At 41.4% G+C, this 26133-nt stretch overlaps 1 protein-coding gene across 1 annotated transcript in view; it reads right to left on the bottom strand.

The window, feature by feature from the left end:
• LOC124545704 (homeobox protein DBX1-B-like) overlaps window positions 1-25777 on the bottom strand; it is a 140008-nt gene extending 114231 nt beyond the window's left edge. The window contains exon 1 of the mRNA XM_047124651.1: window positions 25243-25777. Coding sequence (XP_046980607.1) covers window positions 25243-25777 — 535 coding nt within the window. The remainder of the gene's footprint in view (window positions 1-25242) is intronic.
• Window positions 25778-26133: the final 356 nt, after the last annotated feature.

Raw genomic sequence — 26133 nt, 5'->3', positions numbered from 1 at the left:
CCCTCCCATTCGTACTCCCGGGCGTGTTACAGCCAGTACAATCGTAACAAATTTTTACTAGGCATTTGGACTTTCGCTGGTTGTAGGACTAATAAACAATAAGACTCTATAATAGCGGATACCAGTACTCCCTCTCCCGCACAGGCCATGAAGACCCAAAGGTACCGACTGCCCGCCGTGTCATCCTCAACCCACACGCGTCACAGGATGCGGATATGGAGGGGTATGTGGTCAGCACACCGCTCTCCCGGCCGTATGTCAGTTTCCGAGACCGGAGCCGCTACTTCTCAATCAAGTAGCTCCTCAGTTTGCCTCACAAGGGCAGATCGAATGGTCACCCATTCAAGTGCTAGCCCAGCCCGACAGTGCTTAACTTCGGTGATCTGACGGGAACCGGTGTTACCACTGCGGAAAGCCCGTTGGCGGATTCCGTTAGAAGATGCAATTCTCATTTGTACGTAAACGCGAAATTACCTGTTAACAGGTACAGAAGCGTAGCTTGTCTGCTGAGCTAAGCGAACGAGTCTGGCCTATCTTCGTGACGCATGCGCCGCCGTCTGTCTTTCTCGTGGGCCTCGCGAAACCGCCTCTTCTGTACGCTCGGTGTATCGACTCACTTGTCTCCACTTCTGCCAATTTAACCGACAACTCGTTGTTGAAGTCTGTTTGATGACACAAGTGGACTATACCTGCTTAGAAAGGTGAGCGAGTACACTAATTCGCAAATGCAACAGAGAAGTCGCTTAATTGCCACTGCATACAGAACTCTTGTGTATGACTATTATTTACCAATACATTAACCAATCGTTTAGAAGTGACTATAGTACTATTTATATATGCGTGTATATATATCTGTATCTATGTATATATGTATCTGTATCTATGTATATATGTATAAGTATCTATGTATTGCGTGCATTTTATGTATGTAACTATGTTTATTTGTATATGTACATGCATATATCTACGTATGTGTATGTATAGATGTATACACAGGGTGGGCCATTAAGTCAGTTGTCAGTTGATATCCTTGGCGTAGCTTAGCGGTTGTTAATTGCGAACTTGACCAGTGCGTAGTACCCATAAGTCAGCTGACGCGAGCAGTTTGAGGCTTGTTGTTTGCTATTACTTAAGAAAAAAAGAATAGAATGTTAACTACAGAACTGCGTGTGTCTCTTGGGGAACATACTGGAATAGCGACCATAATTACAGCGATATTTGTGAAACGTTTTCCAAATATCCATCCTCCGTATCCACGACGTATTCGCAAATTAAAGATTTGAGGAAACAGAGTTGCCTGCCGAACTTCCTCGTTCAGCTAATCCAAAGTCTGTTACTAAGCCCTAATCTTGTCGCGCAATGTTTTGTGCAATCACCGACTAAATTTCAAACGAAAGTATCCAAGGAGAATGTCATAGTCAGAACAAGCCTGTGGTGGATTCAGAAAAAGCTAGAATCGAGATCGTATACGCCTACTTTACTTCAAGGCAAATGTAAAGATCCTGACAGCATCCCCACAACTATTGTCCATGATGCATGTCATTAATAAGCGATAGAATGTGAAAGGAAAAACAACAGAAGAGTCTCTTAAATCATTATAGCTCTTTCGCGCAGTTATACAGTTGTATGCGGAGAATCAGAAGGAAAAATTCGTCTACAATCGTGAAATTCCTTGTCGTGATGCCGCTATTTCTGGAAATTAAATCTATAGGTCAGTGAATATATTACTTGTTTTCCATCGGTTAAGCTCATGCATCCTTATAAAATGCTTCTTAGACAAATAAAATACGTACTTTTTTTCAAATGTTACTCAGGAAGAATGATTATCGGTAAGCCTCCTCATGAGCTCGAATTTTGCTAGTTATATCGTCGTGGTCATTTCGCGGGACGTATGTGAGAGGAAGTAAATGTTTCCTTCCCCTTCTTGGAACGTACCTTCTCAGAACTGTAATTTTCTCCTTGAGGACTGCAATTGGAGTTTGATAAGCGTCTCCGTGACGCTCTCGCGCTTACTAAAGGAACCTGTGGCGTAAGGCGCCGGCGCTTCTTTGGATCTTCTCTATTTTTTCTATCAGTCCTACGTGGTAAGGGTCCCCCACTGGCGACCAATACTCAAAATACCTCGGCACAAAAGTTTTGTAAACTTCTTCTTATTTCTTTCGTCGATGGATCACATTTTCCTAAGATTCTTCGAATGGAATTCAGCCTGACATCTAAATTACCTACAAAGAGATTTAGATGGTTCTTCCACTTTAGGTAGTCTGAACTATTATCTCAAGTATTTTACAGTTGTTTCTGTTTTCACTGATTAATCACCAACAGCGTAATAGAAAGGTAACGGATTTATTCGCATGTATACGCACAATGCGTTCATTTATTTAAGTTAAGATTCGACTGTCCGTCCTCGGAACAAACATAAAACCTCTGCTGACCTTTCTACAGATGCCGCAGTTGTCCGCTATTACAACTTTCCATTGTTGATTCAGCCCTTTTGCCCATATGGACCGGTGAGAAGCGGGGTGGTGGGGTCGGTCTGTCAATCAACCCGATTTCAGCCAAAGGATGTGTAACATACGGGGTGTCTATAATTAAATTTCAGTTTCAAAACGCTATAAAAGTAGAACTACTGCTCAGAATGATGTAGCATTTGAAAAGCGTTTTATTGACGCAGGGGGAAACGTCTAAAAAAAAAGAAATCAATTTGACCAATAGGTGGCGCTGTAAGTGTTAGAATATAATCACCAATAGACGCACGGCACACGGATGTGCCTCAGTTTGCGTCAGAGAAGCTCAACATGACTGTCTCCGTGAAAGATCGAGCGCTGCTGGTAAGGCTCTTTTCCAAGAACGGTGACTTGCGCCAGTAGCCCTGCCGAAGTTCCGGACACTCAAGACTATAAAAAATAGGCGATGTTACGATGTCTGCTAAGGGTCTGGAGAAAATGATTACTAAATCCTAAAAGACAGATTCTTTTGAAGTGCAATGTGGCAGAGGGAGGAAAGTAGTTTTTCCGACGTATGTCGAAGATGTGGCCACAGCATTGCAGGAGAAGTCAAACGGTGATGTGCAAACAAGCAGTGCATGGGCAATTGCCCGAACGTTGGACAAGCCAAGAAACACGGTGCATAAAACACTATGAAACATCCTGCACTGCTATCCATGCGAAATCAGCCATGTTTAAGAGTTGCTTCCTGCTGATCTGCCAGCAACCGAAACATTCGCTCTGAAATTTCTTGCTCGCATGAAAGCGGAAAATGAATGGTCGTCGAACATTCTGTGGACAGACGAAGCCGATTTCCATCTCCAAGGACAAGACAACACGCAGAATTGCAGAATGTGGACAGCGAAAAACCCGTACTCGTCAATCCATCCACTTCACTCTGCAAAGATGAGTGTGTGTGCGGGTCGACGGCTTCGTTTATCTTGGGCCGTATTTTGTCGACGAGATGAGTCCTGGGGGGTCCTGTTACCTGTACCATAATCGGTAAACGCTATGAAAGTCTTTTGTGCACCAACGCCATTCCAACAAGTGTGGGTGGTAACCATTTTACCCAAGATGACACTCCTCCGTACATTGCACAGCCAGTAAAGCGGCTGTTGCAGAGACATTTCGGAAATGCTGGAATTATTAGCCATCATTTCCCTACAGCCCTGCCATCCAGATCACCTAATCTTAATCCATGTCACTTCTGGGTGTGGGGTTATATGAAAGACTTCGTATTCAGTGCTTCAATTACAAACGTAGCTGAAGTCACGCATTGCGCTATGCTTTCTGAACGTGACTCCTGAGACACTCCGACCTCTTGTGGAAGGTGCTGTTTCTCGATTTCAAATTGTGGCAGAAAACGGTGGATAGCATAGCGAATATATCTTGCGCCAGTCTCATGTCAATTAGAAGCCCATGTTATTTTGCTTCTTGTGTGATTTTGGCCCCGGGACAATACAAAGCGATGTCATTTTCCATTTTATGTGTTTCGGTGTCAGGAGAATTGAAAATCGATTTTTCCCATCAATTGTGGTACATCGTTGCTGTTGTGAATGGGTTTACGTTGCTAACAGTGCCACAACTGTTTACTGTCGAACTTTTGCAGTCTTGCGCACTGAACAGTACGTACGGTGTAATGTTGTATTGTGATTCACCTGTCATTTGTTGTCGACCCTGCTTACGTTAATACGCTTACAGCGCCAACTATTGTTAAAGTTTTCGTTAAACTGGTTTTGTTCCATGACGTTTCCCTCTCCGTCAATAATAAACTGTACAAATTTGACGTCATCTTGAGCAGTGATTCTGTTTCTACAGCGCTTTGAAACGTGAACCTTAACTGTGGACACCACGTACATAAAGACGAAAAATAAAGGTCTTACGAGATGAGATGCTTACAAATGATTTTAAAACTGCCAAAGATTAATTCAGTGGAAGTTTTATGTAAAAGAAATTTTATTTCTTCATTTTTTTGAAACTGAAAGTAGGAACACTAAAACATAAAACAAAAACAAGCAGAGTGTATTTAAAACACGGTGAAAAAACTATGCTCATAAAAATGAAGTTCTGTAGGATCACGAAATGTTGAATGATCTGCCCTGGAAAAAATGCTTTTTTGTTGGAGAAGAAAAGATTAGGTGTTTAGTAGGCTAGGATGGCGTGTGTTCAAGTATGGGGGACTGGCGTGTAGCATCGATGGGGAAGGAATGGATGTTCGGTAGGAAGGGAAGAATCGCTGAAGGTGTCGGTGAGGGGGTAAAAGCGTTAGGGAAGGATGGGAGGGGTAGAAGAGTAGGGAAAATGGGGAGGGCAAGGGAAAGAGAAGAGTTCTAAAGAGTTGGAATGAAGGTGTGGAATTATAGTTTGTAGGATGGGTAAATGTCAGGATTGGTTTCGTTGTCTGGAGAAAGAATACGTTTGAAATTTCGTTGGGAGAGGACGTGGAGAAAGTGCAGAGTAACGTTGGTCGAATGTGTGAGCATAGGCGCGGCAGCCTACTAGGAATAGAGATTAGAATGCAGAAATTGGAATTATTGAAGTCGAATTGCGGATCGTGTACAGCATTCGAAGGTGTTCAGCGTGAGCGAGGTTAGGTGAGAGTTCGAGAAGGTGAAGGATCCGTGAGGGGGGAGGTAAACTGATGCGGAAAGCAAGGAGGAGTCCGTTATGTTCAAGGATTTGTAGGGAATGATAGAACTTAGATGGAGTGGGTATCTATGCAACATTTTGATGTGAGAGGATGGTTCGGGAAAATGTTTCCTAGGTGTGGAGGATAATAAAGGGGTATAACCCCAAGTTCGGCCAGCTAGCAAATTTTTGGAATGTTTCCAGAATGAGAATTTCACTCTGCAGCGGAGTGTGCGCTCATATGAAACTTCCTGGCAGATTAAAACTGTGTGCCCGACCGAGACTCGAACTCGGGACCTTTGCCTTCCGCAGGAGAGCTTCTGTAAAGTTTGGAAGGTAGGAGACGAGATACTGGCAGAAGTAAAGCTGTGAGTACCGGGCGGGAGTCGTGCTTGGGTAGCTCTGATGGTAGAGCACTTGCCCGCGAAAGGCAAAGGTCCCGAGTTCGAGTCTCGGTCGGGCAAACAGTTTTAATCTGCCAGGAAGTTTCAAATTTTTGGAAACTTGTGGTATGTTCTTATGGGACCAAACTGCTGAGATCGTCGGTCCCTACGCCTACACACTACTTAAACTAACTTACAGTAACTTACGCTATGGACTACACACACACTCATGCCCGAGGGAGGACTCGAGCCTCCGACGGACGCAGCCGCACGGACCGTGGCAAGGCGTCCCATACCGCGCGGCCCAGCTAGTAGTTTTAGTAGTTATTGTGAGCTTTGTTTTGGATGGGCCCCATGTTTCCATGCTAACTGCTGGATCAGACAAATGTTAAACACGAGTTACCTTTTATCTTGTGGAAAATGATGGTATGGTGACAGAAATGGCACCTATCCAAGAAAATAATAATTTTCAAAACTAAACATACGAACGACCATAATATGGCATGTTCGTGATCGAGAATAACGCCAGAGATAGAAAGAGAGAGAGAGAGAGAGAGAGAGAGAGAGAGAGAGAGAGCGCTCTAACACTTCGAGTTTTATGTTAATTTTTTCATCTCTCATCATTAGCCGCTAGGCATTATTAACATCAGCCATCAGATTTAAACTGTCGTGTTCATCACCGGTTTTTCTTCTGTTTCGCGGAGATATCGAAATACGACGGCACAATCTCACGGAGATATATTCGAACCTCCCATTTGTTTGGCATTATTAGTTCGTTCGTAACGGAATAAAGACGATGCTGTATGATCTCATCCATACGAATCCCGGCGAAAATGTTCACCATGCAGTCGGCATCATTGTGGTTTTTCACAACTGTACAGACAAGTCATCACTACCCTGTACCGTGTGTACATTTACAAGAGATAATGCGATTCTTCAGTTCGGAGAGGACTGGAGATAACGTCTGGAAGTTAAGCAAATGCTGGTCGTGTTGGGAGAAAGCAGAATTTGAGTGTATCGTATGGGGTGGATTGTTGTGCGTAATTGAATTTGTTTCCAATATCGTCAACGCCGTCAGCAATTATTTGCAGGCCATTCACACAAGGGGAATCGGTAATTCTCGCAGAGAGCTGTCGATACTCCATGCAGAACTATGTAGAAAACGCATTAAATCTTCATACGTCACGTCCATCTCGTAACTAAGATCTGTTGATGTTAGATGTACGGTCATGTCAATATGAAACTGCAATATAATAAATAAAACATACATTTATTTAGAAGGCTAAGTTAGTATAAACCCATTCAATAAACTGTATAAGCCAAGGCTTTTGTTTTCATCAGAAATTTGTATTAGGTTGTTCGTTCTCCTAAATTTTGTCTTGGATTTAGAAAATGATTCATGTATTTATTTCATTCACGATTTTTTTACACTTCAAACATTTTCGCACTTACCTCCAGTGCTGTCATAGAGTAGTTTTCCAATGTTTTTTCTGATAAAACTATGCTATCATCGACCTAGTTTCCACACTGGCAGTTTAATTTTACTCTAATCAATAATTCTGATTAATAAGTTTGTTGCATATACTAATGAACAGTCTGCTGTGCCGAATAAACTTGCAGGGGAACTGCCAGGAAATTGGATAATTGTTTTAGACCAAGACTTCGTCAAGAAATTCAACAAAAATAACCTTTGACGACAAGGAGACTGTGTATGGCACAACCCTAAATGTTATCAATTTTACGACATAAGACGAGCATCGGAAATAATAGCGTCTTATACCACTAAAATCATTTCAGTAACTTTTGTTTCTAGGGCAAATAAAGCTCCGGTGCACACCTCAGTATCATAAACAAAGCACAGATGTGTAACCTGTAGGTCTTTTTAAGTAGAGTTGCACAAAAAGCACCAGAAAAAGGGATTTATTTCTTTGTACGCAAGGTAAAATATTATAAAGAGAGAAGTGGTATATACAACTACTCAAAGAACTTACTCTTGGAAAAAGTAATAGGCAGTGAGAAAAAATGAAACGGCGTCTCTAGAAGTAAGATACTTCCAGTGGATAGTTTATCACACTGTAATCGAATAAGGAAAAAAATTTTTTTAGGTCTGACTGTTGATATACAGAATTAAATTTACAAATGAATCCCGCCTGCTTTTAACTGGCGTCAGTCGCTGGTGGCTACAGGATCACACTGGGTGCAAAAACACCGGATTTCATTCGAGGTAGGTTAGCAAAAGTCTTGCTTCCGTGTGCTAGTGGTGTATGTGTAACCCACAGAGAAAAATGTAGCAACATATTGATTTGAATTTATAATTTATAATGGTCTCTGTTGAAAGTGCTTGAAATCTATTCTACATATTAAATTATTTCATTGTGCCCGTAGATGACGTTAAAACAGAGGTAATCAGTAAAAAACACTGACGGCCGTCTGATCTTCGAACATCAATTAATAGGGCAATGCACGTGCACACCTTTGTGAACATTTTATAGTAATTTCTTTGCAAAGATTTCCATTACAACTATTGCACCTGGTCTGTGCCGGCAGTTTCCAGTAGCTGTAATAAACGAAAACCAAATGTTTATTCTAACTGTGAAGATTTCGCGTTTATAAGAACATAAGTGTTCAGTTTTCCTCGGCCTACTGAATAATTGTTTGAATTACGTTTCTTAAAGAAAATATTAGTCTCTTCCCACTAATATTTCGGCTGCGTACGGTGCAGCCATCATCCGAATGAATTTGAGAGCATGTTAGTCCTTCGCAATGGTTACAACTCAACGTCGAGTAAAACGTACAATGATCAAACCTAAATGTCATCTGCCTATATCTAGTACCCATAACGTTCATCCGTGGCCGTCAGCTTACAGATGGTGATGAAAACGTAACTGATACAGAAATAACGTAACACCTACTCTCACATAAAACAATAAAGGTACACCCAAATAACTGCAGTCAGGTTTCTCCCAATCACGACCCATACCCAAAACTCATCGAATCTGAGAAAGTTCTCGACTCACTTTCAACTACATATATACTAAAAGCCCTTCATAACAAAGTATTGATTCATACCATGTTAGTAAACGGAAGAATATATAGCCAATGCTAGATCTTCCATTAAGTCTCACCAGGAAATTGAGAAATCTCGAATTGAAAGAGGAGTCGGCTAGAATATTCCATATGACCAAAACTATTGTCAGCAGCTGTGGTGGAAGTTTCCAAAGTCCCGAACTGGGAAAACGGAGAAGTGATACGAGTCACCAGATCATTTCTAAAGCTTCTTCATTTTGGTAAAAATATTGTTTGCCTATAGTGCCATGTAAAGAACTTAACAGGGTAAACTTGAAACTAGACATGGAAATCAACCATACTAAGACTGAAATAATGTGGAATGAAGCCACCGGAGATAAAATAGTACACATTAACTTCGAGGTCATAGAACCGATTGATGAGTTTTGTATCTAGAGCTTTTGAATATTGGGAATGGATGAACAGGAAAAGAAATAAAAAGTGTAACAACATATTACGTTGCTTTTTTGAATGAAATAGTGTTTCCAAAACTACGCTTCAAGTGTGTTTGAAAAGCGTTTTTCTTATCGCCGTGAACCATATGAATGAATCACGGAGGGGGCTGGGATGGAAGACGTAATTATGAACGTAATGAAAATTAAGTGTAATTATGATCGTAATGAAAATTAAGTGGAAAAGGACGGATCGTGAAGCCAGGAGAATGGATGGTAGACGTATCAGTGACGCTATTTATTGGATTCCAAGAGATAGAAGCCGTAAGGTAGATGGCGTCAGAAAATATACAACAGCAATGTGGGCGCGTGTAACTGAAGATGGTATCGCAAATCTAAAGGAGGCGTTTATCCAGCAGTGAATGTGAAATTGCTGCTGCTGATGATGACGACGACTTTATGATGATGTAGAATTGAGTTACTTTTGTATTGTTTGCTTATTCTGTAACTATACGCACAGATTTCATTTGAAAATCTTTTTGCTGTTATATAGTCAATTAGGCACGCACAGTTGCAAGCTAATTGGGTGTAACATCTCAGATCTGATAAACTAAGGTTAGTTATTAGCTTTTAGACCAAAAGGCTAACAATTATGTATTTTATTATTTGATTAAGATAGTTACTTCTCTATAGTGTTAGTGCATGCTTCTCCTAGAGAGTACGAATTTAGATATCAGTTCACACCGTCAGCCCGTCAGAGTGTAAGCGGCCATGGACCGTGCGCTCCAGATCCCTCATATTTACATCAGCACACACTGTCAGCCGCACAGGACAACAAGAGAAGTCATTCTGCTAGTGTCAGGCCTCGCACGTTTCGGGGCCTGCGGCTATTACCGGATTCTGCGTCATTAACATTCCAAACACAAGCTGCGCTGCGCTCCACGAGGGGGAGATAACAAACAAACGTACACGAATTTACCAGATTATTAACACCGCATTCAAATCGGCGATATTTCACAGCAGCCATATGGTACTGAACTAGAGCACCGAAAATCAATTTGGGGGGAGAGGAAGACGTCACTCATCAGTGCTCATCAGAAAGCTTAAAAATCCAGTCACAGAACAAAAGTTTTCAGTTTATAAGTCCTTTCTTCCCTTCTATGTCTACTGTCATTCCACATGAAGGATCAAAAGCTGGAATTAAAATCTGTGGTAAATCATACAAATTAACACTGAAATGAAAAAGAAAAAAAAAACAAGCAATGAGACAAAAGAGTAGATGTAAATAGAGTCAAAGGCGCGGGAACATTGATTTCGACGTTTCTGGAATCCTTGATATTCCAACTTCTCCTTTTCTAAAAAGCAGTGCATAATAGCTATAGTATGTTAGTGTATATGCATTACAGCATAATGACATGGTATAATAAGATCATGAAACAATATATGAAAAGTTATGTGCTGTTACAGTAATAAATCCAAGATTTGTTCTCTATGTTCAAGAAGGAAACAAGAGAAATGTAACCGAAAAGCAGAAAATGGTAATTTTTCACAAACAATTTATGTTTCATGTTACTGAATTTCACAACAGACAACGACAGCGAATATGATAATACAACAGTGGTATTTATACCGGAAAAAAATTCTTCATTCATTTTCCCAATTGTAAAAACTAATATCTTTACATCGAAAAGCGTATATAATAAGACTTCTCTGGCGATCAGCTTCGAGTAACAGTTGTCGACTTTCTTAAACGATGTTCACTAACGACGAAGTTCGAAGTGAATTCAGTGGATAACAAATCGTTTCATATGTGCAGAAGCCTGGATAATTCCCAATGTTAATCTTTTTTCCGTTCTTTTGCTTTTCCTAGTAAGATCTCCGCACTCAAAGGAAACGTTCGATTCCCGATGACAATATCATCGTTTAACAGTTTTGTTTAGCTGAGAAGACAAATAAAAGGAAAGTAAATCAAACAGAGACGAAAGTGACAAACCAATGCCAAGTCTGTGTCATTTAGAACATTTTCTCGGAGTAGATGACGTAAATTAGTGATGCAGACTTGCAATTCATGCTAAGTGTTAATTAATGGAAATCTTTCTAGTCATTTACAAATGTTCGCGTAATTTACTGCTGCGTATTCATTTTTATGATTGTTGTTTTTGGATACACTAATTTAGTTTACCGGTTGATAATATAAAATATCCGTAATTTACTCTATGAGGTCAAAATCTTATCCATAAAGTATCTTATGAGGTCTTTTTTTACAATTATGAATAATTTAATTACTATTTAAGTAACTGAAAATTTGTAAATATTTCATTTTTATAAAAAAAATAAACGCTTGTTTCTGGAACCTGTGACAAATTTGAAGATAAACTGTACCTTTCGCAACCTTCAGTGATTCGATTAATCACCTGTTATTACAAGAAAAGAGAGTATGAAATGTATTGTGTGAGCATTTGGAGAACTCTGTGCATTATTTATATGCAATTGCTTAGTTTTTTTCTAAATTCAACTGAGAATTTAACTTAGCAATTTATAGAGCGTATAAATCCGTGTGATTTAGATAACTAATGAAGATTATACGTGTTGCTACGGCCTTACACTCACCAGCAGAACGGAAACGGGGTTAAAAAATGTCACCCAGGTCGTATGATGCATTTCACGGTAGCTGGATATACTACGAAGAAAAAGCAGAAAATGTCGCTTTATTCGTTGTGCAACAGAGCCATAAAACTGAAGGTGCGTTGCGTATCATACCTTTAATTTGGCCGCGTCGTCGCCTGCAGAATTTTCTGAAGCAACCCGCGCAACAGCCTCGTGCTATGCCACCCGCGAAACACGGTCCACACTAAACGCACCGTGTTCACAAACTGCGCCGTTGAACAAACATTGTCGCATAACTGAATCTGTGACGATTTTCTATGTAAATGCAAAAGCGCGAGCAGTCACAGCACATCGTAATTGTTGTTACGTATCTCCTCATGTTCGATAGTAGTTTCTGAATCAAGACTTCAGCTGATGGAACAGAACAGCGTTTCACAAGACGATCGTTTCACTGGAAAAGAAATTGTGGTTCACTTGAAAATAGAGTTTGAAAGTGAAGCGTCAGACAGCTTCCGACGCTCCAGTTACGCGGTTTTTACACTTTTCTTTTGCATTCCTTGATTTACGCGGTATTCTTTTAGCTTCATTTTCATTGTAAAAAATCGAAAAAATGTCATTCTTGTTGTAACAGCGTGTGCGTTGGTATAAGTATGCTATCTTCCCGACATTCCTAAAATCGTAAGAGTCACTTATGCGGTATCGTTTCTTCAGCGACGATAAGTGTCCCATCAATCGCAGACTTAATGATATTACAAAACGCGAAAGAATACACGTTACTTGAGATAAAGTTTTGTTTTCTGTTGTGCTTACGTGAAAGAAGAGAAGTTTTCAACAATGATTTAGTTACTGTTACATCGAATTGATGGATTTATAGAAGATCGTACACATACAGACGTATTAGTGGCATATTAAAACAATGCTTCGAAATGGGATTCTGACCAGGAAGCCATTTTTCAGATCCAGTCCCATTCGCAACTGTCAGAGATCGATTCCAGTTTCAGGTTTGAGAGTTTGTAAATTCAAATGAGAAGCGTGGTAGGCTGGAAGCCCTTAGATTGTTGCTTGAGCCGCGATCAAATGACTACATTTAGAGAACAGTACATCGCTGTCAGCTGTAGGGAAGAGGAACAATCTGACTGTTAACCCAATGCATTTTGTCACTACCTTTTATAGCAGACAATTTCTGTTTCTTCCATTTTATAATTTGTCAGAGCGAGGAAACGCTTTTCTGTCTTTTACGCCGAAGCATCGAAACCTCTGGTATGTTTACAACAAAAACTGGAGATTTTTAATGTCCAAACTTTTACACCGTCGATTTAAGTTTAGAGAGGTAAATGGTCTGGATAACTAAAGGAAACAAGAGTTACGAACAAAATAGCTTTACTCGCCCTCTACATCTACATCTATCTATATAGTATGCAAGTCACCGTACGGTGCTTGGCGGAGGATAACCTGCAGCACTACTAGACGATTCCTTTCTTGTTCCATGCGCAGATTAGAGCGAGGGAAAAAAACGACTGTGTATATGCCTCCATATGAGCCCTAATTTCTTGTACTTTATCTTCGTGGCCCCTATGTGAAACGTATGTTGGCGGCACTAAAATCGTTCTGCAGTCAGGTTCAAATGCCGGTTTTGTAAAGTTTCTAGTAGTGGCCCCCGAAAAGAACGTACCATTCCTTCCAGGGATTCCCATTTGAGTTCCCGATACATTTCCGTAACTCCTGCGCGTTGTTCATACCCACTGATAACAAATCTAGCAGCCTGCCTCTGAATTGCTTCGATGTATTCCTTTAATCCGAAATGGCGCGGATCCCAAACAGTGGACCAGCACTAGCGTCTTCTATGCGGTCCCCTTTACAGGTGAGTAACACTTTCCTCAACTTCTCTGAGTAATTCGAAGTCGACCATTCGTCTTCCCGACCACAATCCTGATATGCTCGTTCCAGTTCTTATTTCTTGGCAACGTTACGCTCAAATATTTAAACGACGTGACTCCGTCAGGTAGGGCTTTACTAATGCTGTATCCGAACATTACAGGTTTGTTTTTCCTTCTCATCCGCGTTAACTTACATTTTTCTGAATTTAGAGCAAGCTGCCATTCATCACACCGACTAGGAATTTTGCCTAAGTCATCTTGTATCATCCTACAGTCACTTATCTTCAATATACGAGATGCGACAATAAAGGAATGAGGCTGATTTTCTTTGCAAGATGTGGCAACCCTGCAAGCTTACGTAGGCACAATATCTTTGATCTTTGTCTATAAGCTGCTTCTAGTCAATCGGCACATCGATGCAACTGCTCAGCCGTGAGTTGCGCTGTAATAAGTTAACACGTGTTTGTGTCTCTCGTCACGGAAATGGAACCGCATAACGTTGCGCAACGGTATGCCATTTATTTTTGTGTTGAATTGGGTGAAAACGCGACGACAACTTATGGTAAGTTTCAGAAGGCTTTTGGAGAGGAGGTTATGCCAAGAGCCCAAGTTTTTCGTTGGCATAAAATGTTTAGTGAAGGCAGAACGAATGTTGAAGATGAAGACCGCAGTGGACTGCCATCAACCTCACGGACGGATGTCAACTTGGCCAGGGTGTGTGAACTCGTACGATCTGATCGAAGATTATCCGTGAAAATGATTGCAGAAGAACTGAACATCAATCGAGAAACGGTTCGTCTAATAATAACTGAAGATCTTGGTATGAGAAAGATTTGTGCAAAACTGTTCCCCAAAAATCTCACACCACGACCAGCGAGAAACATAGAAAAATGTGGCAGCCGATCTGTTACAGCAAACGGAAATCAATCCAGAATTGTTGAGCCGTGTTATCACTGGTGATGAAAGTTGGTTTTTTCAGTACGATCCAGAGACAAAACGCCAAAGTTCTCAATGGTGCTCAAAGGGATCACCCAGACCAAAAACCCTCGCATGTCGAAGTCAAAAGTGAAATGCATGCTTGTGTGCTTCTTTGATTCCAAGGGAGTTCTTCATATAGAGTGGGTGCCTCCTGGACAAACAGGTAACCAATATTACTACAAAGAAATTTTAGAAAGACTTCGTAAAAGAGTTCTTCGTGTCCGTGCCAACATTGCTGATAATTGGATTTTACATCACGATAATGCGCCATCTCATACTGCTCTGTCAGTACAGCAATTTTTAGCCTCAGAACAAATTTCAGTACTACCACAGCCACTTTATTCACCAGATATCGCTCCGTGCGACTTTTTTCAATTTCCATGAGTCAAAACGGCGGTCAAGGGACACCATTTTCAAACAACACAAAATGTCCAAAAAGCTGTGACGAGTGTCTTGGAGGATATTACAGAAGATGAGTTCCAGAAATGTTACCATCAATGGCAGAAGCGCTGAAAAAAGTGTGTGCAATCAGAAGGGAATTACTTTGAAGGAGACAACACTAAACTTGACTAAAACGGTAACCAACATTTTTTTTCACATCAGTCTCATTACTTTATTGTCGCACCTCGTATTCACGTATACCACAGCATCATCAGCAATCAACTGCACATTGCTGCCCACCTTGACCGCCTGCTCATTTGCATATGTATAAATAATAGCTGTTCTGTCACACTTCCTTGGGGCACTCCTGACAATACCCTAACCTTTGATGAACGCACGCTGTAGAGAACAACATACTACATTCTCAGTGGTCACCATTAACTACAGAACACTTCTGACATCGGTTGTAGAGCAGTTGAAAGCTGTTAGCAAACGCTTCTTGTAGAAATACCGTGGTTACGCGTTGTTGGATTTCCGCAACGTCAGCGGATGTTCGTGAACAATAGTGCTTACTCTGCCTTTGCCTACGTTCAACCCTTCTTGCTATCATTTCCTCACAAGCGACTTCTAATCAAGCTGCGAGCCTATGGGGTATCGCCTCAGTTGTGCCACTGGATTCGTGATTTCCTGTCAGGAAGATCGCCGTTCGTAGTAACAGACGGCAAATCATCGAGTAAAATTGAAGAGATATCAGATGTTCCCCAGGGAAGCGTCCTGGGACCTCTGCTGTTCCTGATCTATATAAATGACGTGGGTGACAATCTGAGCAGTTCTCTTAGGTTGTTCTCAAATGATGCTGTAATTTACCGTCTAGTAAGGTCATCCGAAGACCTGTATCAGTTGCAAAGCGATTTAGAAAAGATTGCTGTATGGTGTGGCAGGTGGCAGTTAACGCTAAATGACGAAAAGTGTGAGGTGATTTACATGAGTTCCAAGAGAAATCCGTTGGAATTAGATTACACGATAAATAGTACAATTCTGAAGTCTGTCAATTCAACTAAGTACCTGGGTGTAAAAATTACGAACAACTTCAGTTGGAAAGACCACATAGATAATATTGTGGGGAAGGCGAGCCAAAGGTTGCGTTTCATTGGCATTACACTTAGAAGATGCAACAAGTCCACTAAAGAGACAGCTTACACTACACTCGTTCGTCCTCTGTTAGAACATTGCTACGCGGCGTGGGATCCATACCAGGTGGGATTGACGGAGGACACCGAAAGGGTGCAAAAAAGGGCAGCTCGTTTTGTATTATCACGTAATAGGGGAGAGAGTGTGGCAGATATGATACGCGAGTTGGGATGGAAGTCATTAAAGCAAAGACGTTTTTCGTCGCGGCGAGATCTATTTACGAAATGTCAGTCACCAACTTTCTCTTCCGAATGCGAAAATATTTTGTTGAGCCCAACCTACATAGGTAGGAATGATCGTCAAAATAAAATAAGAGGTCGAACAGAAAGGTTTAGGTGTTCGTTTCTCCCGCGCGCTGTTCGGGAGTGGAATGGTTGGTTCAAATGGCTCTGAGCACTATGGGACTCAACTGCTGTGGTCATCAGTCCCCTAGAACTTAGAACTACTTAAACCTAACTAACCTAAGGACATCACACACACCCATGCCCGAGGCAGGATTCGAACCTGCGACCGTAGCAGCAGCGCGGCTCCGGACTGGAGCGCCTAGAACCGCACGGCCACCGCGGCCGGCAGTGGAATGGTAGAGAGATAGTATGATTGTGGTTCGATGAACCCTCTGCCAAGCACTTAAATGTGAATTGCAGAGTAATCATGTAGATGTAGATGTAGATGTAGACAACCGCCGATCATCCGCCAGCACCCGTCGCACTCGTGTCACTTCTGATATGAAGTGTTGCTTCAAATTAGAGAAAATGGCAACGAAGACCCGTGGAATATTACTGCAAGTGTACAGTGTTGAAGCAGTGAGTAACAAGGGTGTGTCTGAGTGGGGCAAACGATTCACAGACGGAAACACCTGCGTCAAGAGTGAACCGCGTTCGGGTCAACTCGCACAATGTTAGACAGCACTGAACGAGTGCGACAGCTGCGTAAGGATCATCGGCAGCTTTCTTTGAAAATGAGAGCAGAAGAGCTGAAGATAAGCAAAGACAGTGTAAGCATTCTCATTCACAATCATTCACAGACGTTGCGGATATCCGACAAAGCGCGACCACGGCGCTTCGTGCGATTCCACAAGAAGCGTTTCCTGACAGCTTGACAACCAATGTCAGAAGAGCTTTGGAACCAAGGTTGATTACTATGAGGGCCACTAAAGGCATTTTATTTGTAACGCTTGTTTCCTTTATTTTCTGAGGCCATTCACCGACCTTTTCAGGTGCAGCTTGCATATTTGCGCACTTTTTATAACGCTTGGCAGGTCATTGTTTCAAGAAATATGTTTGTTTTTATTTTGCCTGTTACCTGCAGTATCAGTTTTATTTATAGTACAGTATGAGAAATCTACCGCATTCATGGACACGGCAGTAAACAGTTTTCACACTCGTGCTGGATGATAATGAAAAACAACAATTGTACGAGAATGAGATTTTCACTCTGCAGCGGAATGTGCCAGGAAGTTTTAACAATTGTACGTCTGACTATTATATTCCATTCGATTTTGGTCATTTTAGAAAAAAAATGATTTGCTTATGGATTTATTCACAGGGAGAAAATTACACGAATAAACTAAAAAAAAAAAGACCTTTGATGATGTTTAGAAGTTGTTCAGTGTTTGAGAAATTGATGTGACAAATAGTACCTGAGTATGTAACGGCGTTTTAAAATTGACATGACGTATGTTAACAAGGCATTAAACTAGTTTTAAGATGTTTCCAAGGCTGAAATTTGTGTTTGTCACCACAAGATTGACTGATATAGCCTATACAACTGTAGACATGTATATAACGCCAGAAGGACACGAACACACAAAGTCATGTCGTGTAAGGATTCCTCACAAATTTTGGGCGGTGATCACGACTTGTTTGGACATATTATGACTGTTTTAACTCGAACGTTTACACTGAATGGGATCTAAATATTTGAAACAGTCATCTGTAAGAATATTGTGTACTATTACAGGGAGCTTCTTCAATTCCTGTAACAAAACTTATCTGACTACTGATATCATTATCACACAGAAATTTTCTCAACGTTCTGAGACAAACGGCTCACCGACAGGATAAGAAACCAGTTACGGTTTCTTCCTAGGAAGTCTCAATAGCAAGCTAAAACCCTGTTCCAAGGAGACAAATATTCGCTCTTAACTCTAATTAATTTAACACCTCATTATTTCTTGTGAAGGTGCGTCCATTACACATAATTCTCGTTCGCATTTATGTTGCCAATCACTGTTTGATACAGCTTAATGTCGGCGGTGATAAGTAAGCGATAATAAAGAAGCCAGAGAAATTCCTATCAGCCGTCTTGATATCTCAGATCTGTCACGGGGAATTACGAGACGGTATGTTCAGCAAAGCCGCAGCCAATTTCCTATAATCTTGTCTCGTGAGCTGAACCCTGCTTCTAATGATAGCGATGCTGGCGAATAATATTTTATAATATTCCTCATTTATGATGCGTTTCGACAACATCCTCAGACGCCGCCATTTTCTTCTTTATTTTACATACTAGCAGGACTTACTTTCAACTGGTCATAGAATGCTCTCCAAAACATACTGCAATTATATTATAGTCCGTGTAAGTGGTGCATTTGTAGCACAGAAATGAAAGGAAATCCCGCCCAGATTCAATATTCGCCCTTTGTTACCGCATTTTCATCGTTGTGAAATCATTCGAGAAACACGGCGGTATTCAAAAGAATTATCAGAAAGTACCATAAAAGCAATCGAGAACACAATCTTTCAGATTTTATCAGCATATTTCATGCGCGCTATCAGGTTAGCAATATAATTTTAAACGCATAGATGTTTTTCTGATGCCTTCTTTTTCAGAAGTTCTCTCTGAAAAGTGATTTATCATTCGTTCGGCCTACTAGACGAGACATTCATGAATCGTGCAGATATTACTGAATTTTTCAATCTCTACAACCACTACCAGTTAGCAGCAGCAGTCTCAAAAACAACTACACTGACAGTGAGTTGCAACAAAGCGTTGCACTGTATTTATTCCGTAAGTAATTTATGTTGTTCAAAAACCTACCCATTAACGGTCGTCTGGAGTTTGGTTTTCCTGTTTCAAGATTAGCGACGTTTTACATCATTTCGGATGGGTACACCGAGAGATAATAAGGCTGATGCCACTGACTACTTCTTTTCCATGCTTTATGGTACTCTCCTTTATCTTACATATTCGTAACGTTCCCTGTTGCCAGTGACGCGTACTTTCTTCTTCCAGTTTTTTTAATTTATATATCTCACGAGTAATTCTATTTTTCAAAAATAATTAAGATACGTACTGACACTCATATGTAGTTAGAGGCGGGAAAAAAATCGATGTTATTTTTTGCCGATTTCGACGTTATTTTTTCCGACTTTCAGTTTTTATGTATTTTATGTTGGTTTATATTCTCTATCTTGTTCTTAATTTTTGTCGTATTGAGTCGTTCTATGATGATGTGTTCACACTGGAAATTAAATGTAACATTTGCATGATACATACGGGGCAGCATGCACATATTTGTTTGTGTTAAGAAATAAGCAATTAATTTAGTAAGGCTAAACGATATGTCTCCGTATCATTTGACGTGTTTGAGGCCGGCCGCGGTGGCCGAGCGGTTCTAGGCGCTTCAGTCCGGAACCACGCGACTGCTACGGTCGCAGGTTCGAATCCTGCCTCGGGCATGGACGTGTGTGATGTGCTTAGGTTAGTTAGGTTAAGTAGTTCTAAGTTCTAGGGGACTGATAACCTCAGACGTTATGTCCCATAGTGCTCAGAGCCATCTGACCATCTGAAAGTGCTTGAGTTTGACGTTTCGTTCCGTTGACGGCGTCACAACTCAAACTGCAGAGGAGGACCTTTGACGTTGTCATTACGTTCGTATGAAATGTCGCTCAATGTGAACCGACGTTCACACCTTCTTATCGATCGCAAAGAACAATCTAAGATACAACACAGTCGACTGCGATCGCTGGTAGAGTGGTTTCATCTTCTGAATAAAAAATTTTCACCTGATCTATTTGTTCTCACAGATTGTTTTCCAACATTAACAGTTTCGTTGCACACCTCTTCCTACATCAGATACCAATTAAATTCAACATTGCTTTTGAGGTATCGTGAGAAGCAATGAATGGGTACTTACGCAAAGCATTCGGGTAATATTCATCAATAGCTGGGATACCATTTACGACGTTTTTATTGGGAAACAGGGAATATGTCCAGTTTTAAGATATTTCTTCAGAAACTTTCCACTTCGCGTTATGTTGTTAAAAACCCTTGTTCTCACTAATTTCATTCAAACGAAATTTTCGTCTCCTTAGACAGAGTAAATCTGGCTACTGAAATATTCTGGGAATTTAGTTTTGATTCACTTACGTAACGAGAAGCTGAGCAGAAGAATCAGTTTACAGTGGTGAAGTTACTTGTGACATTCCATTATACGATGAGGAGAAAAGGAAAACATCAACTTGCCCCAGTTTTTTAAGGTTTCTGACATAATTTCCATATAAAGATTCTGCATTTGCTTTTAAAGGTAGTATGCACCGTGCTTAAGACTTCCTAATCAATTTAAAAGAAAAAAGAAAAAAAACACTTTTATTACCTTTTGGCTTGGTAGGTAAGCAGAGTAGAAAATGTAGAGTTCTGGCAATGGCTGTGTCGAGACAATTAAGATCATTTGGTTAAGATGTTGGTGTTATAAGTAGAAGAGACTTCGTGGAATCCAGCACTGTCAGACTCGCCAACATTTTATGCCACCATGGATCCCGTAGTACTTACGAAGACAACGAATCTGCCGTCACTAAATGCCGAAATTCTACTCCAGTCACTCACCAAGAACAGACAATCAGATAACTTTACGAAACAATATCTGATAGGTCTCTAGTGTGTAAGACGAACAGTGACCGAAATACGCTTCGATTAAGATGTGTCATCCAATACTTCGAGAGAAAAGGTAATAAAATTCAGTAGTTCATGGGATTTGAGATCAGCGGTCCTCTACGGAGCAGTGTTGAAACCTGACAGAAAAACAAAAAAGAAGAATCCACACAGTTATTTTAGGACACACAGGAATAGATCACGTTCTTAATTAAGGTGGAAAACTCATATGAGACGTAATGAATATATTGGAAGAAATCCAAACAATTCATATAAAATGGCTAAATAACGTTCGAAGATTAAACTGTAATAGAATCCAAAATTAATGATACAGTCGTAATAGTCATCACATGCGCTGATAAGGCTCCTTTTCTACTGGGCGTTCTATCTAATAAAAGTCTGTATATATCGATCATGTAACAGAAACTGAATGCTGGCTACGGTTTCTGATAAAGACGTGGCTACAAAATATGAGAAATGAAGTGCGAATAGTTAGGATGTGTGCTCCAACGTCAACTATGCGTACACGAATCCGCTAGTTGTGTCGTCTACACAAAATATACGCTAGCCTCTGACTGAGAATACTTCCACAGCAATTCCCAGTAAGAATAATTTTTTACAAATAGAAGCCTTTGCACGTGTAATTATACTAGTTTCACAGCATCGGTTGACTCTGGGATCCAGTAACAGTAAGAAAAGAGTATCATATGGTAATTGCGGGCTATGGAATGAACTGGAATTGCCATTAGCTGGAACAGAACGATCTTTTCCACAGCAACCAACCTGGTACCAAAAAATGCGCTCTTTATGCCCTTTATTCTAAACGTCACGCATAGAGGTAAGCAGCTGGATTCGGTGTCTCCATGTTTTCAGAACAGTTTCTGTGCAGTTTTGCAAGGGAGCATGCAAAGGATTACAAGTTTAAATGCTATATCTAGAAAGGTTTAGGTCCACTCTGAGACAGGACGCATCACATTGTCGTGGACAAGAGATGATCAGTAGGGATAGAGGCAATTTGCAATGTGTGACAAGGGTTAGTACTGTTAACGTTTTGTGCCACTGATTTAGCGGAAAACGTTAGTAGAACCTTCTAATCCTTAGGAGATATTATCCGATAAAAATGTAGAAATATATTATAGGTGCCGGCCGGGTTGGCCGAGCGGTTCTAGGCGCTACAGTCTACAACCGCGCGACCACTACGGTCGCAGGTTCGAATCCTGCCTCGGGCATGGATGCGTGTGATGTCCTTAGGTTAGTTAGATTTAAGTAGTTCTAAGTTCTATGGTACTGATGACCTCGGAAGCTAAGTCCCACAGCGCTCAGAACCATTTTTTTTTATTGTAGGTTCTTAACAAAATATCAGTCAAGTGCATATATCAATCTAAGGCGGTGTTCGGGAAACGTAAAAAGCATGACAACCTTTGATTGCACATTTAATTTATCAGCTGTGGTACAAATATATGGGAGCAATAAGATACGGGAACTTGAGAAGTGGAACGATAAGTTTTACGCGAAAAGGGAAATATTCTAATTAAACGGTAGGATTTTAAGAAACTGCAGTCCGCCTATGCGACAGACTGCTTATAAAACTAATTTACGCTTGTACCTGCTTTATATGTACGATCCACATAGGGTTTGGATAAAAGGGTACTGCTGGTGTTTACAAATAAGAGAAATGTGAACGGGTATATGGTTAATCGACACGCGAGATACAGGCACAGAAAAACTGCGAGATTTAAACTTGCAGGCGTTTGATCAAAAACGATTAATATTTTCCGAAAACCGGCTCAGTCTAAATATATATTTGTAGCTTGCGCATTGAAAACACGGCATTAATCATTGTTATTACTGTATAATTACTATCTACGCTTTACCTGCTCTATCTTATCTCTCGTAGTGGTACATTTAAAGGCTTTCCAGCATCCTGGCAGCTCCATCAAGTCGCAATGGCTTTACCAACTGACAGGCATACTACCTAATGGGGGCACTCCATTTGCCACTTCCTTTCCAAGAAAACAAAACTGGTCATTCACCAAAGAAAAGACCTGCCTAAGTGAGCTTCTTGGCTAAGATGACTCAAATAACGTGAACTGGAAATGAGCACAGCATCTTACGCTGCGATTATGTATGCTGCGCTGCGTGTAAATGAATGCATCGGGACATCTCCATAGTGTACCAAGTGGCATATGACAATATATGAGACGTCACATTCACATTACATGATTCAATATGTGTCTAAAGAAGTTTCTGCTACAAGATTCAACATTATCACTCTTATTTGGAAGTACACGGCGCAATTCTGTGTTCCCAGTTTTCTTTCTTTATTTCGTCCACAAAGGACTGTATAGTGAGCACTGCCACTGATAATTAAATATAAATGGAAATAATGTTCTTACACAGTCCCTTGTTTATTGTACCAACACGCGTTTCTTTGTTCACACCATCTTCAGAAGAGGAATTACTAAGTTACATTCTTGACCTTTACACAGAGCATTTTCGCAGAGCAGAGCAAGTGAGAAACAGGTTATGTTTCGTCTTATTGAGATCAAGTAGAACCAAACAGATTCTGCCCAGTACTATTTGTTGTGTGTATTCTTCTCTGTGCATAAGGTATTCTTTGTGTGCAACAACTATTTGCTTCTACTTTACCTCAAAAGACTAAACGTAATCTTTCCCTCAGATGCTCTCCAGCTGTGAAAAGCCGTCTGCACTCTGCAGTAACGCCTAGAATGTACCTACATCGACTTCTACATCTGCACGATTACTCTGCAGTTCACGCTAAAGTACTTCGTATAGAGTGCGCAAAACGACAATCAGACTATTTCTCTAATGTTCCACCACTGAATACCGCGTGAGAAAAATGAACACCTGTCCGTGCGAGCTATGATTTGTTTTATGACTATGCCCGTAGCTCTCCACATAGTTCGGAGTAAAAAAAAAATATTTTGGCATTCGGAGGAGAAATTTTGATTGAAAATTCTTGAAATAACCTCGCCACAATGAAAATATCCTTCGTTTTAATGACTGACATTCTAATACCATATCCGCTATACTCTTGACCCTATTTCGTAATAATACAGAGCGAACTCCGCTCCTCTGAACTTCAACATTATATTGTTCAGGGTAAATTGTCTTTAATCACAGCACGCAGATATTTTGCGTAAATCATTTTGTAAGCGACAGAATCATCTGCAGGCAATCTAAGAAGGCTGCTAAGATTGTCTGCTAAATCATTTATATACATTTAAAAGAGCAGGAGGCCTGTAATGAATCCTTGGTGAGCACTTCGATTTCACTATATCACTTGTTTCAGTTACTACGAGCTTTGACCTTTCTGACATGAAATCACGAGTCCACTCACACAACTGATACGATACTCCACAAGCAGTTTGGTTAGAAGCCACTTGTCAGGAATGGTGTCAAGAGGCTTCTGGAAATCTATAACTGTGGAATAACTTGAGATCCCTTGTCGATAAGGGCGATAGTGCCTGAATCCGCGATCGTATTTTTCCATCTGAATATGATACTGTGAACCATGCAAATGGGATGTGGTACAATGAAGGAGATACTGATACAGGAAACTGTATTATTTATATTTATTTCTCTACTAACCCTTTGATGGTTTATGGGACATATTGTACCACCAAGGAAATGCGCAGATCTGAGCGTTGACACGTTTGTGTCCCAGATACGTCTGCTGCTACTATTAGCGAGAAGCTTTCAGAATCTAGAGAAAAATGCGATAGATTCGTTGAAGACTGAGAGTTATAAAGTGACATGGGATGTGTTTATAGGTGAAACAGCGCATTTGTTTTATAAATATCAAATCACTTCACTATCTTCCCCTGTTTCAAGGTAGTCTGAAGTCATTTAATGTTTTCCGTTATACATTATAGGCATCCCTTCGAAACATTACTGCATTTGTCAGTAATTCTATTAGTTTGTCAATGTAGATAGTGCAGTGTACATGGTACGTCGAATCACCCATGAAACTTCGGTTTGAAAATTTCTGATTCACACTCTGTCAGTTTTTTCAGTGAGATCAGTGTAAATGTGTTTTGACACGGACTTTTCTCGTAATCGGTATAAAGTTCCTGTACAAAAAATAGAGACTGAGCTTTGAAAATCCTAGCTTCAACGAAAACTTGCGTCTAGTTAGACTTGTGGGTCCCATGTGTCCTATCTCCCTGACTTTCAGTTCGGTCAACCCAATTTTTTTGGCAGTGAAAGTGCAGTATTGGCCATGAATGAAGACCATTTTTGAGCTACTAGTTTTCAAATGTCAGTAAATTGAATTGTAACCCCGAAAGGGTTAAGTAAACGGACTTAATACTTCTGGCAATGCCAAGCAGTGATGTAATTGTGGCAGAGGTGATGCTGTTACCTGTGCACGGCGGCGGTTTGGCGTCTCCCAGTATGGCGCTGACGCTGAACTTGAGGATCGGCTTGGGCGACGGCGTGGTGTCGGAGGTTGAGATGAGGCTGGGGGCGGACACGGACGTCGGGGGTGGCGGGGGCGGCGTCTCAAGGCGCGCGTCGTCCAGCTCCGGAGGGCAGCAGGCGGCGTCCCGGGCGACCGACGGGTAGCGGCCGTGCGGCTGGTGGGGGTCACCGCCGGGGCACGAACCCGGGGCCGCGGGCGCGGCGCCGCGGCGCGCCTCCGCCACAATCGAGTAGGACGCCGTGATGCCCACGGTGAGCGTGCCTTCAGCGGGGGCGGTGCTCGCCCCTGGCGGCGGCGGCGCGTGCGGGGGCGGCTGCAGCTGGCCGTAGGCGGCGCACTTGCCGTCACCCTTGCTCGACAGCAGGTTGTCCATCAGGAACGGCGAGCTCTTCAACATGCTCTGGTGGTGGTGGTGATGGTGGTGGTGGTGGTGATGGTGGTGGTAAAACGGCGACCCTAGCAAGTTCGGGTACATGTCTCCCTTCTCGCTCCGACGCCTTACCGGCAGACTAGCACTACATTACGAGCCAAGTCGACAAATTCCCAGTCTCTCGGCCGAAATTTTTCACTAGTGAAGTACCGCTGATTTATGACACAGGTCAAGTTCAAAAACAGTTTAAGCATCTCCGCGAGACGCAGATATTTTCTGGTGACTGACACGACACTAACAATCACTAGTACAGGGTAACACTGTTGGTAGCCCTGGTGCGGCGTCAGTACTTCCTAGCAGAAGATTAGCAGAGCGGAACTACCGTTAACGCTCGCCAAGTCCTAGCGACACGTGCGCGCTGCCGCCTGCCCACACAGCACTGCCAGCGCAGGTCCGCAGGC

The sequence above is a fragment of the Schistocerca americana genome, chromosome 8 (genome assembly GCF_021461395.2).
Source record: "Schistocerca americana isolate TAMUIC-IGC-003095 chromosome 8, iqSchAmer2.1, whole genome shotgun sequence".
Lineage (NCBI taxonomy): Eukaryota > Metazoa > Arthropoda > Insecta > Orthoptera > Acrididae > Schistocerca > Schistocerca americana.
This window is presented reverse-complemented; position numbering and strand designations above follow the sequence as displayed.